This window comes from Podarcis melisellensis, assembly GCF_964234715.1.
Source record: "Podarcis melisellensis genome assembly, chromosome: 12".
NCBI lineage: Eukaryota > Metazoa > Chordata > Lepidosauria > Squamata > Lacertidae > Podarcis > Podarcis melisellensis.
The window spans coordinates 20,380,803-20,395,583 of record NC_138544.1 but is presented as its reverse complement, the minus strand read 5'-3'; the positions used below and the strand labels follow the sequence as shown (position 1 = coordinate 20,395,583).

Here is a 14,781-nt window from a genome sequence, read left to right as displayed (position 1 = left end):
GTCGCTTTGCTCCAAGATATCCTTGGTTGGTCCCTGTTCTTCTCCGACCGATAGAAAACCTTAGTGGTCTCTATACGGGCTTCTTGGTGAACCTCATACAGGGAAAGGAACAAATTTTATTTCTGTAACAGGCCACCCAGAGTAGCTGAGGCAACTCGTTCAGATGGAGGGGGTTGTTGTTGTTAAGTATTTTCATCGGTGTGTGAGAGAGAGAGGCTGAGAGAAAAGTGGAAGAGCCCGACGTCTCCTGGAAGAGAACTGTGGGCTCTGGAGGTCGAGCAACCAAGCGCCCCCTCTCCCCCTCCGCCCTTAAACTGGCGCCCTCGCACGCCACGCTTCCCAACCGCCCTCAGCCTGGCCACGCCCCTTCCCCGCCGCTCACCGCGGCTCTGCCCACTCAGCACCTCGCTCCCTTTTCCTTTCTCCTGCGCTTTACCCAGCCTCCTCCTCCTCCTCCCCTCAGCCTCCCTTTCCCTTTAAAACTCGTGCTTCCCCTGCCCCCGCCCTGCGGCCGCGCGCGCAGGCGCGTTCTCTCTCCTCTTTCATTCCCCTCCCGCCCCCACCTCTCCACTCGCTCCCGGCTCCTCAGCGACTTCGCCTCAGCTCCGTCATTCTGCGAAGCCAGCAACCCAAAGCGCGCCTCCTGTTCTTCCCCCTCCTCGCTTCGAACTCCGGGCTTAATTGGCCCAGTCGGGAGCGCGCGCGGGGGCGCGCGGCGGCTGGTTTACTTTTCTTCAGGCGGCGGCGGTGGAGGAAGCAGCAGCAGCTGCTGGAGAAGTCACCGCCGAGGGAGGGTGGAAGGAGGAGGAGGAGGAGGAGGAAGAAGAAGAAGAGTGTCGGGCGCGCATGTCTCGCTGACCGGCGCTGAAGAGGAACTCCCCCACCCCCTTCACCTCCCGACCCCCCCCCCAACCCAGCCCAACCCTGCTGGGCGCCCCCTCCTCGCGACGAGGATTTGACACGCCGAAGCTGGAGAGCCAGAGACCCGCGCCTGCCCTTCCTCCCACAGGTAAAAGCGCTTCTCTTCCTCCACACGCTCCCCAAACCCCACTCCTCAAAGTGCCCCCCCTCCTCAAACACAGCTGCCGCCCCCTTCACTACGAAGCCCTGCTCTCGCCCCCCCCCCCGCGCGGTTGCCCACCATGATGCTTTATTGCCCAGGAGGCAGGACACCCCCCCTTGAACCAGCCACCCCCCCAGTGGTTTCATTGGGTGGGGGTGGTTCCATCCAGGATTCTCCCAAGGTTCCAGTTAACCCCCCCCCATCCTTTCTGTTTAGCCCATGTTTCGATGCTGGCAAAATAAGTACTTGCGCTAAGGAGTCCTCCCCACCTCACCTCCCTCCTTTTTTTGCCCAGTTCTAGGGCAAATATTTCTCCTGTTCACCCCCCCCCCCCGCCTTGTGCTTAATTCTTCACCATCCATTCCTCTGCTTGCCATGCTGCCCCCACTCTCCTTCAGTAGAATTGGAGAGTTGGAAGGGACCCCAAGGGTCTTCTAGTCCAACCCCCTGCAATGCAGGAATCTCTGCTAAAGCAACCATGACAGATGACCATCCGGCCTCTCCTTAAAAAAACCTCATGACCATCCTGTTAATGCCCTCTCGCCACCTTTTAGTTGGGAAGGGAGAAAGGTGGGTCTTGAATCCCCGATCATTCTGGGCTCGGTTGAGGTGTTAATTCTGACCCACAATAGTGGCTTTGTGTGCTTCAGTACTGTATGTTGAGGCACCTGAACCAAATGGCTTCTGTTCCTTGGAGATACACTTATATGGCAGACACTCCTTTTCTCATGCAGCACATCTCCTGTTTTAGGACCTCCTACCTCACCACAACAAAAATACTGCTGTTGCCTGTTCAACTTCCTGTGGCAGACACCCCCTCTAAACTAGTTTTTGCTACAGCATCCCTGACCCACCCAAGCAATAGTTTCCATGTTCTGCTTTTATCATAGCTGTGTCGTGTCTAGTTCTAAAACAGGGCATGTCCCCTAATATATGACCCTTTCCACAGCCTTTTAGTCACTGGCCCTGATACTCTGCAGTAGGCAAACCCTCTGCACAGTGTCCTTCCGAAAGTTCTTAATCCTCTCAATAAGTCCTTTGTCCTCCTAGCTGCTCATGGTTTCTTAAAATATAGGCCGTCAGAAATGCTGTTTGAGTGCTTTATCGTGCTCATCGCTAACTTGACCTCATCAACTAAAGTTTTGTCCTCTGAAAGATCCACTTTATAAAAGAAATGGTACCACTCTCAAGTTTAGCTACACACACACCTCTTCCCAATATAACAAATATTCTCTACAATAATTCCATCACTCTGAGCCAAAGCTCTCATTAGGATAACTATGGCAAGGACTACCTCAGATGTGAGCAACTTTCTATATGATTATCCCTTAAAGGAAATTATATGACTCTGTGTGTCTGTGTGTGTGTGCGCGCACACACACACACACACACACATGTCTGTGTCATCTAAGGTGATGGATAGACTGTTTTATTGCGTGGAACTCTCATGTCATGCTAATGAAGGAAACATTGCATATTTGTAATGGCTAATAGCCACGTGTGTGGATTCTTACACCCAAGAGGTTCTGTATTGGAAATTCATCATGTAGAACTCAGTGTTTGTTCCCACTTCCTGAGAAAATCCTCCATATAATATACCACAGCCATCAAGTGTCCTGTCATAACTCAGTCATTACTGTCCTTCTGTGCTCTTGGTGTGCTGCTTTTCATCATCACCAGTAATACCCCAGTAACTTCTTCATTGCACCATACTACTGACTCAGCCAGATATATTTCTCTTCCTTAAAACAAAAGGCCATCCCCTTGAGATTTTTGCATTGTTCCCATCATTCTCCCTATTCTTGTTGCTTAGCCTTCTATTTTCATTGTTAAAATAAATGGAACCACCAGACCTATTTCTGAATCCAGTTTCTCCCAGGTTGCTCTGCTATTGCTGGTGTCGCTGTCCCATTAGCATTTACCTTCTTTGTCCTAATTGCCCCTATTCCATATGCACAAAGTAAATTATCTTTTTCCTTTCAGTTAGGGAGAGAAATGCTTTATTGAGAAGTACAGCACCAATTGCTCTCCTTCATTATTACTGCCTTAAGTTCTCCAAAAGAGGAGGTGGTCAAGCAACTTCCCCCTTTCCTGCCCCTCACTCAAAACATGTAGCGAGAACAAGTCTGTAGGCTTTTGTATGCTTAGCAGCATCTTCTTTGTAGCAAAGAAATATCTCATACCTCCCACCCACTCCTTTTTCTGGAATGTCTCCAATATGTATCCCAGGCCTGCCTCAAGCCTCTCTTTTTGGTTGGAAAAAAACCACACCGTCTCCTTCCTTCCATCGTCCACTGTCTGTGTTCCCCCTATTTCATTTTGCTACATTTTATGTAGCAAACCACCCTGGTTTTCTCTTGTTTCTGCCTTTCCAAGAAAGTGCCTGAGAAGGAGAGGATGTCACATTTTAAAAGTGTCCATTTCAACCTCTTGCCATTTCCACTACTGCATAATTATGTCTATGACATGTGGCTCCCCACCCCCTCTGGGGAAATAGAAAAATAAGTGACTTGTATGTATCTATTCTGTGTGTCTGTGTCTGTATCAGTCCAGAGCAGCTGCTTCAGTCTCTTTCTCCCCCTTCGCCCCCCGCCATACATTAGAAACCTTGGCCTAGTTGGTTATAAACCATATTCCCCTGTTCTCCTACTCTCCCCTCCCCAATGTTTTGATCATTTCACCCTGATTGGCTTCTAATGAAGATGAAGTGAGGTAATGCTTGCTGCTGCTTTTCACGAACCCAGCAGAAATGTTCAATTCATCTTCGCTTATATGAAATTAAAGGCTGCTGTAGAAGACATCATCAGTGTCTTTCCTTGCCATTTGAATCCCAGTTTCTAAGGTTCTGTTTATTCTTCCTTGAGTTGAGTGGGGAACAAGGTAGAAAGGGAGAGGACTTGAAGCTCCTGTTCTGTGCATTTTTATGTAAGTTCGTAGACAGCCCAGATACTTTCATACTCATGTTTCTCCTTCATTATCTTGTAGTCTTGGAAAGACTTTAACCTCTCTGACCCTTGTGCATCCCTATGTGTTTCTCTTACCAGACGCTTAAAAGCCTTTCTCTGGATGTGGAGTAATTTAATAGAAAAGGGATTTAGGCAGTGTCTCTCTCCCCCCCCCCCATTTTTTATGTTTATTGCACTATGACCCAACCTTGAGGCTACTTGATTGTGTGTGGTATTAATAACGGCAATAAAATACTTTCCTATAGTGTCACTCTCCCCTGTTGATTTTCAGATTGTTTGTTGTTTTGTTTATTTTCTTTTCTTTTGACCACATGCAAAAGGTTAAACTTCACAGGCTAAATATGTTTTTATCCCAGTTATATTTAGCTCTAAGCTCCTTCAAATAAAATATAACTTGACGTGTAGTTTAAATGTATGCAGTTTATACCATAGAAGTGTGTGAGAGTGTGTGTGTGTGTGTGTGAGAGAGAGAGAGAGAGAGAGAGAGAGAGGGAGAGAGACATGACAGATTAAAATATTTATTTTCTGTTGTAAAAACTGGCATTACTTGTTAAAGTAATGATATGTTATGGACTGCTGCTGTTATGCATTTATCTGATGAATGGTAACCTGAACTTCTGAAATACAATATAGTTCTTTTTCAACAGCAGTAATATTTATAGTACAATTGTTAGGGCAAACGTGTGCTTGGAATTCACTAAAAGGGTTACTGATGTTTTTTTGGAAGTCACTCCGAAGTATGTGCATGTTGTGCCATCATTCCTTTCAAAACGTGTTATGTAAAAGATCAATAGTTTTTAGGAAAGAATAGCTAAAATAGGAAGGCAACTCTGTAACCTCTCCTCATATTTTTTAAAAAAATATTTTCTAGGGCTATCACTTGATTGATACAGTCTTAGCAGACTGATATAAATTTGTATATGAGAAAATAGTTGTAAAGGAAGAAAAGCCATAATTTGAAGCACACAGAATAAGCTGTTGCTTTTTCACACAGAGAGAATAACTCTTTTAAAGTGTTTCTTGTCATTTGATTTGTCACTGATAGCTTGTGTTAAAAATTATATTTAAAATCTGCTTCATTCATCTGCTGTGCCTTTGCAGTGGATCAAAATGTTTTTAATTTAATTGATTGACTTAAGTGTAGCCCAAATATTTCCTTTATTTTTTTAAAAAAATAAAATAAAACAAGGATTCAACTGATTCCCGTAACCCAAATCCTGTAACATTTTTGACATAAAAATGCTAGTCTTATGCTACTTTTTAATCAATGGTTGTAAAAAAAATATATCTTGCTTGATCTGGTCATTGTTGCTTAATGTCTTAAATCCTAAGCCAATTTTGCTTGCAAGTTAGGGCTTGTACAGATGAGGCAGCTCAGTAAAAATTACTCACTTACTGACTTCCAAGAACTATTGGTGCCCACATTGTGGCAAAATCAAAAGACATCATAATCCAACTGCAGTGTATGTGTTTTTAGAGAAATACTGTAATCTAAATTGTTTCCCCTGCCTCCCTGGGCAGTATTTTGTATTTGTGGCAAATATTGCAGGATGTTTACAAATTGCCTATTGTTGTTTCTCACCATGAGCAAGAGGGGCAGTGAAAGAAGTGTACTGTCTTGCTGTGGGAGAAGAGACGATGCTAGATTTTTCTTGCTTGACCCATATCCATCATGGCTGGCAATAGCTTGCTGTGAAGAAACAGTGGCCTGGTTCCAAAAGTTAATTTCCTCATCTTATATAGGGTATTTTTATCCTGTCTTTCAATCTCACAAAAGATTCCCAAGGTAGCTTTCCAATTAAAACATAAGTCTTAAAGAAAAGAAAATGGCAGAATCTGCCTAAAATCGGATTAAAATTAACAGTGATAAAACTATAGAGTAGTAAAATTCTGTAATACTTGTAAGAGGAAACATTAAAGTTCACTTAGATAGGCACCGTTTCCATATACGTTGCAAGAAGCTCTTGTAGATTACTGATTTTTTTAAAAAAATAACTATGTCCTTCTGATTTTATATGAAGGTTGCAAATTTCACTGTTTTAACCAAAGTGGAAGAGCAGTTGGTGGTACTGTTGATTCAGACTCTTATTGGTGAAAAGGATTTTCTGTATCTGCTTTCACCTGGTTTCTAACCTGGTTTTGGGAATAAGACCCACTTTACTGTTCTTGTAAACTCTTTTGCTTTGAGGAAAAGTTAAGAGGCATGTTCCTGTTTACTCTTAAGAACTTTCTGATACAGCAATCATACCCTTCTGGTTTAGCCTCAGGTGCTGGGAGCTGGAGTCAATACATTGCAGTTGCTCTGTTATTTCCCAAGTACATTTCAGAGGCTGGCACTGGGAGATTACTATTTTACTGTATGCAGAGTTATTCAGATTCTTGTTGCTACAGGGTTCCACGTTCGTGTGTACCTTATGATGTAATTAACGGTCCTCTCTACCAGTTTTTGGAGGGACCAGAAAGGGGCTTAAATCCAACAAAGTCCGTCAGATTGGATAGTCTGCACATTATTCACATGATTCCCCAACCAATACAGCTTGTTACATCTATGTACCTCATGATCTCATTATTAGTCCAAGGAAAGAGTTTTGGGGTTGCCTTACTAAAAGCTCTTGCAGTTGTGCAATTTTGGAAATGCCACAACATTGTAAGACGTCAAGATGGCAAAAGCTTTTGTATCATGACATGCATTTTTTGACACTTGCTCCTGGACTATTGGGTTTAAAGATAAAATAAAAACCAAATGTGCCCACCCCACCTCCCATTCAAATCAGAACCACAGGTGAGACTTAAGCTTTTCCTCCCCTACAGTGTTATTGGATATATCACCCCTGTGTGGCAAATTGTAATAGTCAAACTCCCCCAGGTTTACAGGGGTGTCCAGAGCTAAGTCTTGTCCTTGTTGGATGAATTTTAGTTATTCAGGCATGAGAATGTTATGTACAATATTATTAGACACGTACAGCCTGCCACCTGCATGCTTGACCTTTGCTTCTCTTGGCTCATTGATGGAATGACTGTCTGGAACCAGGAGCTGGAAAATGCTCCTTATGAGACTGAGTTGCCCTTAAGGAGGCAGTAAAAAAATATTCCTGGACCTGGAAGGTTGTAATCGGTGTTAGAAACTGAGATGTGAAAGCTAGGAGCTAAATGGCACCTTAAACATAGGTTATGGGCACAACAACGGAATGTCTAGGCACCTTTTTTATAACAAGAATACAAAGCAGAAAATGAATGAACTCCGTTTCTTTCACTCTGCAGTTTTAATCTGAAATCTTAGGCGCAGTACTGTGCCCAGAGCTCAGAAACTGCTTGTGCTAATGAAATCCTGTTGCAAAATGTGCCTAGAACAATGGGAGTTTCGAACGCTGGTTGTAATAACTACCAGCTTGCTAAATTTCTTTTCCAAGGAAACAGTTTAAGAGCCAGGGAGATGGTGCAATTCCATTATCACTTGGAAGAGACTAACTATTTGGACCCATTTTGTTGAGTTTTAGACCCAATTTTGGCTTTGAAAGCACTTTGGCCATCCTGATACATTATCTGTGCTGGGGAAGAGACAGGATGAATGCAGCTCTTTTACTCATCTGCATCTCTTAGCAGCTTTTAATACCATCATGGTATCTTTCCAATAGGCTGTCTTGGGTTGTATCATATTTTATCTTTATGATGCTTTATTTTTTTTTTTTTGTAAGTTGCCCTGTTAAATTTTACTGATGGGTAGAATAGAAGTTCTGTTAATAAATAAAAAATAAATCCAGTCAAAATAAAAATAAAGCTCAGTCAAAAACTGATCTATCCACTGTTCTATCCTGCCTTCCTATAAAATTAGAATTGGTATTGCTCAGTCTTAAAGTAGTCCAACTTGTACCCTGCTGTGCAGTTTGAGATTCTTGGCTTTTATATATTGCTATATTAATGTCCCTTGTAGATTACAGATCTAACCAAAGTTAAAACATACTGTATTTACTATGTTTCAGTAATAACGTTAAGAATATGTTTAAATGCTATGATCTGAAATAGCTTAACTTTAGTTGGATTGTGCCCAGGAAGTTTTTAAAAATACTGTACCAGATTGTTGTAACTAATGCAGATTGATCCTAAGCATGTTTATTCAGAAGTACCATTGTGTCCAGTAGGAGAAAGTGTACATAAGATTGTAATCTTGGTGTTATTTAAAGGTACTGTAGGGCTTCCATCCAAATTTAAGTGAATCCAAATCTCTACATTTTTAGGCCTTTCTTTTAGGTGCCAGCTTCTTGCTGTTTGCAGCTGTGAGTTTAAGGCAGACATGTGAGAGATATTAAAACACTAGGTTTTACATATAGAGTACTGTACTAGGTTGAAGATTATTGATCAAGTGAGGCTGCCTTCTAATTTCAGGTGCATGTTACATGAACACACTTAGAATCATGCTTTTTATTACTTAGGATATTCTGAGGGCTATCTCCTAAAAATAAAATAAAAACAAAACAAAAACAAATTGAAAAGAGTCTTCACCATAGAAGAAGTTGAGGAAAGAGTCTGGAGATTAGCATAGGTATTGGCTTGTGGTGGGTATTAAGTTAGGTCAAATCTTTTTGCTCTTATTTGAGGAAAGAGAATCCCTGTACATGTTATCCCAAAGAATGGAAAATAGTCTATATGATTAAGGAAATAGATTAGGGTTGCTATATTTCAGAAAGTGACGGATGAAAAAGTTGTCAACCCTAAAACAGATAAGGTGATTATTATGAGTTACTTGCTAAAACAATAACTCTGTAGTGTTACTTCAGGCTTCTAATTTATATATTTAGCATTAGCTCTCCTTTCATTACCCTTCTTTTCACAATAGTTGCTTATCCTATCTGATTTTTTTTCTTTTTTTATCTAATACAAGTGAAGACATATAAGGATAAAAGTGGAATGCGTATAAATGAAGTATTTTTCACATTGTGACATTGGAACAAAAATCCCAAGATTATTATTGAAGAGTTTTGTTCACTTTTAAAAGCAGCATTACAAAGCAGTATATGAACAAGAGCAAGGCAAGATGATCCTTTACAAACCCTGGCCCCAAAATGTAAAGATCAAGACCAACACTTCAAATTATGACCAGAAGTTTAATGTGGCTGGTGCAGTTGGTTTAAAATTGGTGTTAGGTTCTCAAATTTCCTTGCTTTCCACCATGTCCTTGCTTCCCAGCATCTGGATCATCTTAAGAGGCAACTGCATGTGCATTGTAGGTATGCTTGGAGATAACTAGTATGTGGATAACTTAGGCCAATGTGTGACACCCGCTTATAGGGTTGCAGCCAGCATACAAGCTGGACTTGCTACCTGTGTCTCACCTGACAATTACAAGTTTACAACAGCTTTGCTAACCTGGTGCCATCCAAAGGTTTTGAATGATAATTCCTTTGCCTGCCCATGATGGATGGGAGTTGTCCAACACACCTGGAGAATGCCAGGTTGGGAAAAGCCGATCTTGGAGTACCCCAAACTTCCCAACCCACAGATTCTTTGTCTTCCCAAGATGAATTTCAGCTTCGGCTACCCAGATACATTTCCTAAAAATTCTGTTGCCTCCCTTGGATTCTTAGGTTGAAAAAAAGTGATGCAGCTGTATGTCATCTGCATGATAGTGACATCACAGTCCAAACCTCTGGATGCTTTCCCTCTCCCAATGGCTTCATAATTTGTTTGGATGAGTAATAACCAAAGCTATGATTTTATTTATATTGCTTGTTTGTTTTCCATTTAGAATCTAAGATGTCCACTGAAGGGCAAAGAGTTGACGATAGTCCAAGCACTAGTGGAGGCAGCTCTGATGGAGATCAGCGGGAAGGTGTTCAACAAGATCAAGAAAGAGAACAGGTTCAGCCCAAGAAAAAGGAGGGCAAAATATCTAGCAAAACAGCTGCTAAACTTTCAACTAGTGCTAAAAGGTACTTGCTCTCTGTGGACTTTTTCTCTACCTATCCTGTTAATTAACATCATTAGTAGGCATCTATTCACCTGCTGACTATTTTATTACTCCACAGGGTTGTATGTTTGTGTTAGCCTTAGTATGATCACTGGTTGGTTGACTCACTGGCTCTTAATCCAAATGGCTATAATAATAATAGTTAATGTAAATGCACTGACATTCCTATATTGCTATTAAAATTGAGGCAGTTTTGTACCTTTATACATAGATACGCACACTTGCGTTTATGTGATTGACTAGTTTTCAGATTTGTTGGCATAAGTTAGCTAAATACATTTTGGACATTTCAGCAGTTCAGTGTGATAGAATGCTATAGTAATACTTACTGCTGTAAAATATGATGTTTTCCTTTGCTTGCTTGGTTAGGTAAAATGTCAGTATGACTGAAAATGCATTTTCATTTCATAGTGTTAAACAGCAGACCTCCTTAGTACCTTTGGCTTTCTCGTTCCCAAGAGAGAAGGTAGATTTGGTGAACAGCTACTTAAGAGATCTTAGGCTGTTGCATCAGTCACTTCATGAGAATGATTGGTGTGCTTAGACTCTGCACAGATGGAGCCTGCATTAATAGTTTCCCCGCAAGTACATGGCAGCATAAGCCTGAACAGAAGAATTCAAATTCTATTTCTGGGGAACTCAAACCAGTCATGGATTTAAAAAACTAAAACTTATCTAAAGTATCTAACAGTGTGACTGGTTAAATATATAATTAATTGTTAAGTGTACCAGCTACATTGTGACATTACTGCTTGCTTTTCTATTGCTCCATGTTATTGAGTCGTTCTTCATTCTGGCAACACCAGTTTTGTCTAAAACATTGTTAGCGTTTCCTCTGCTCGGTGTAGCTACTCCATCATGCACATGAAACACTGCGTAAGTAGCTACTATTTGGTTCACTTCGTTGTGTGCAAAATATTCCTCAAAACTCTGTGTATGGCAACCACTGAATAGAATATATGCAAATGCACATTAAGATTCCTGTGGATTTCTCAGTTGATAGCTTTATATGCCCTTTAAATAATGCTCATTCTCAGTCCTCTTAAATTTTGGGTTGTTTTAGGGCAACAACGTATGCTTTTAATGCTTGATCCACAACTAGCCAGAAATGATCGCAGGGAGAGCAAATGACTTGTTTCTTAAAAGGAAACAACGTTTAAAACAATGGGCCAAATGACATTCATGGTGTATTCCTATTGTTGATAGTGTTTCTTACTGTATTCTCATGGTAATGCTTGTTTATACCATTGTAAACTGACTGGTATGGATTAGGCCTATAATTTGTTTATTAAATCATGTTTATTTTGCTCTAGTTGAGGACTGAGGAATCCTTCTCCAGGCTAGCTTTTCAAACACCAATATATAAGCCAGAAAATATATTTGTTGGGGGGAAGCAACAGTGTAACACAGATAAAGGTAGCATAAAGCATTGGACAGTTCACAACTCCCTTACACAGCAGTTTTTGCAAGTCTGGTCAAGGTGTCCATTGCAGCACCTTCATATATTTTATGGGATTATTTCAGTTTATGTGCCCTGATGATGTGAACAAGACATTTGCAATGATGTGACCAGCTTCTTACTTAATTGACCTCTGTTCATCCTGGCTGGTGAAAGACAGTCAGCCGGGTGGGATGTCTGACCGGCTGGGTCCAGGGTGTTGTGAACACATCTCAACTTAATGGACTGGTGCTTGCTGCTCTTAAACAAATACTGGTAACCTCAAAACTTGATTATTGCAGTATATTCTATATGGGGCTGCCCTTTGTGCCTGGTCCAGAAACTCCAACTGCTGCAAAATGCTGCAGCTAGACCATTGATACACAAAGATCTTAACCATATGAGTCTAGGGTAATCCCTTATAAAAAGGTGAAAGGCCCCTGGACAGTCCAGTCAAAGGCAACTGTGGGGTGCGTCACTCATCTCGCTTTCAGGCCGAGGGAGTTGGCATTTGTCCAAAGACAGCTTTCTGGGTCCTGTGGCCAGCATGACTAAACTGCTTCTGGTGCAACGGAACGTGATGGAAACCAGGGTGCACCGAAATGCCATTTACCTTCCTGCCGGAGCAGTACCTATTTATCTACTTGCACTTTGATGTGCTTTCGAACTGCTAGGTTGGCAGGAGCTGGGACAGAGCAACAGGAGCTCACTCCGTCACAGGGATTTGAACCGCCAACCTTCCAATTGGCAAGCTGATCCCTTCTATCCCAGCCCAAACACAGAGATCCTGGGTGGAGTCTCTTTGTTGGTCTCCTGTGGCTCAGATGCATGGCCAGCAACTACTAGAAGACATGTATTCAGTGTAATGCGCCCCAAACTGCAGCACTTTCTCAGCTGAGATAAGGAAGGCACTCTCCTTGCTGAACCTCAGACCCATGATTAAAACTTTCTGTCTCAGCAGGCATTTTAAGTAGCATTCAGGTTAGTGATACATTTTTATTGTCTCATTTTCTGAGACAATAAAATGTCTTAAATGTCTTAAATAGATAAATAGTACTGTGCATAATGTAGGAGCTAGCTCAGTTGCTAGAGCAAGGTCGTGGGTTTGAGCCCCACTTTGAGCAAAAGATTCCTGCATTGGAGGGGTTGGACCAAATGACCTTTGTGGTCCCTTCCAACTCTACAGTTCTGTGGTTCTATTTTAACTGTATAATACTACAGACACTTGTGAGTAAGTCCTATTGAACTCTGTAGGCTTTTTGAGTAAGCAAGCATAGATTGGATCTTAAGTCTTTTTAACAGGTTAAGTTGGCATAGCCTACTGAAAAGATGAAATGTTTTCTTTAAAAGTTTTGTTTTTCATAACAAAACACATTCATTTAGTGGCAATTACTGCTAACAGCATAAGAATGACAGTTTGCAAAAGGCTTGGAAGTTACATGGACTTATTGCTTATGGTTTCACAGACAGATTTTTCCTTGCCTCTTTGATTTCTCATCAAAAAGGTTTTGCAGGTTTTTAAAGCCCCACAAACACACTGTTTGGCAAGAGAAACATAATACAACAGAAGAGGGCACCTACAAGAAACTGTGCTTTTGTCATACAATATCTGAACAATTATATTTCGCCTAAATTTATAATGTAATGTTTTCCTTTTTAAACGGCTGTATATGTGGAGAGACACTTTTGTCTGTAATGGTCTCAGTAATGCTAATATCTTTATGAAAATGTTGGCATACCTATGTTAACTATAGCAAATATTTCATTCTAAATAATAGTTATAATAATCTTGTAGATTGAGGAGTTAACTGAGCCAGAAGAGAAGATGAAACAGCTGGTAGTTATGTTAAGCTTTGTTCAAGATGCACTAGTTTATGCCCCAAACAGATAGCACTTGAAAGCAAAAGCAATTTATAAACTAATTACTATTACCTGTACCTCAGACACAGACTATTTTCTAATGAAAAAAGAAGACATTCTTTAAAAATCCATGCACTCATGTTAAGTTAAAGTACAGATTTTTAAGAATAAATGTGTTTTTAAGATTAAGGGTAGCAGAATTTTAAATAATTGTTATCAATTACTTTTGACTTGAATATAATTGTACCAACAGTCCACTAATGTTGGCTTATCCACTTAGCCCATATGGTTGATCTTGTATTCCTATTTTGTGCCCTAGCTACTGGAGGTTTGTTATATGTACATTTTCAGATTATGACTGTTTATAACTCTACCAACCAAAGAGCACAGACAGACATTGCATTCCATTATATGTAGAGATGATATTATGCCAAGTAACTATTAGCCTTAGCTTCTGAAAAGTTACTGGCACTTAAAAGCCCAATCCGCTGTTTTTGAAAAGGCCTTACTTCGAAATAAGTGTGCAAAGGATTGCATCCAGAGCCTTCAAATTGATGATCTTGCTTAATATCCTTGTGGTATGTTGAGAAACGGCTAAATATAAATGCCTTGTTTCTAAACAGATACCAGTCTGCAATGCTTTGATCTTTTGTTTTGTTTTGTAAAAAGGCAGAGTATATGTGCTAAGCATGAATGAAGAATTGTGCCCTGCATACCGAAAGTGTTGTATTTGTAGCCAGATTCAATAATGATTCTATTTAGTTGCAAACCAGTATGTTTTGTTGTAGCACCCAGCTAATACTCATGCTTGTTCATAAAATATACAAAAATTTAAATGAAAAAAAAGATGATGTGCAGCCATAACTGTATTATATAATTCTTAATATAAAACTATGAGGCTCCAACGAAGTCCTACTTGGAGTAGACTCTTTAAAATAAGTGGCCATGGCTAATTTAAATCCATTGATTTCAATGGCTCTACTCTCAAGTATGAATTGGTTGCGTACAACCTTTGATTGATAAATACTAGTAGAAAATCCATCCAGTATGAAGGGAGGTGAATGGAAGGATGGTTAGAGAGAAGAGAAGGCCTTTCAAAGAGTCCTGGGGGTTTGCAGCCCAGCCCTCTGCAGGATCTCTGCTGATAGGGGCTGGGACACCCAGTGTCAAAAGTTTCACCACCATTGGTGTTTCTGCAAGGGCACTGCATGGGATTTAATGACAGCTACCTGTTCGAGTAGAGGTATCTTTTAAGCTACTTCTATGAAATGCGACTGAGTTTATTTTCCTGGTGCTAACGAATGCTCCCTGTTGCTATTCATTCACAGCATCAGGGGGTGAGTTGTTTGTGTAAATTCAATATTGAGTGATCACCACAGTCGGGATCAGCAGGACATAGCTGACTTCCCATGGTAAGCTGGGGTTGTCAGGGGTGGCAGTCTCTAATTTTATGTTATGCCATGTTCCCCATCAATAGCAGCTATTTTTT

At 40.9% G+C, this 14,781-nt stretch overlaps 1 protein-coding gene across 2 annotated transcripts in view; it reads left to right on the top strand.

The window, feature by feature from the left end:
* The first annotated feature begins 535 nt into the window (after positions 1-535).
* LOC309353797 (ubiquitin-conjugating enzyme E2 E2) overlaps positions 536-14,781 on the top strand; it is a 117,880-nt gene continuing 103,634 nt past the window's right edge. Inside the window, exons 1-2 of one of the 2 annotated variants that reach the window (XM_081883472.1) lie at positions 536-1,009; positions 9,773-9,956. In XM_081883472.1, the coding sequence (XP_081739598.1) occupies positions 9,781-9,956 (176 nt within the window). In that variant the 5' untranslated portion in view covers positions 536-1,009; positions 9,773-9,780. The remainder of the gene's footprint in view (positions 1,010-9,772; positions 9,957-14,781) is intronic. The other variant, XM_081883471.1, reaches the window with a different exon arrangement.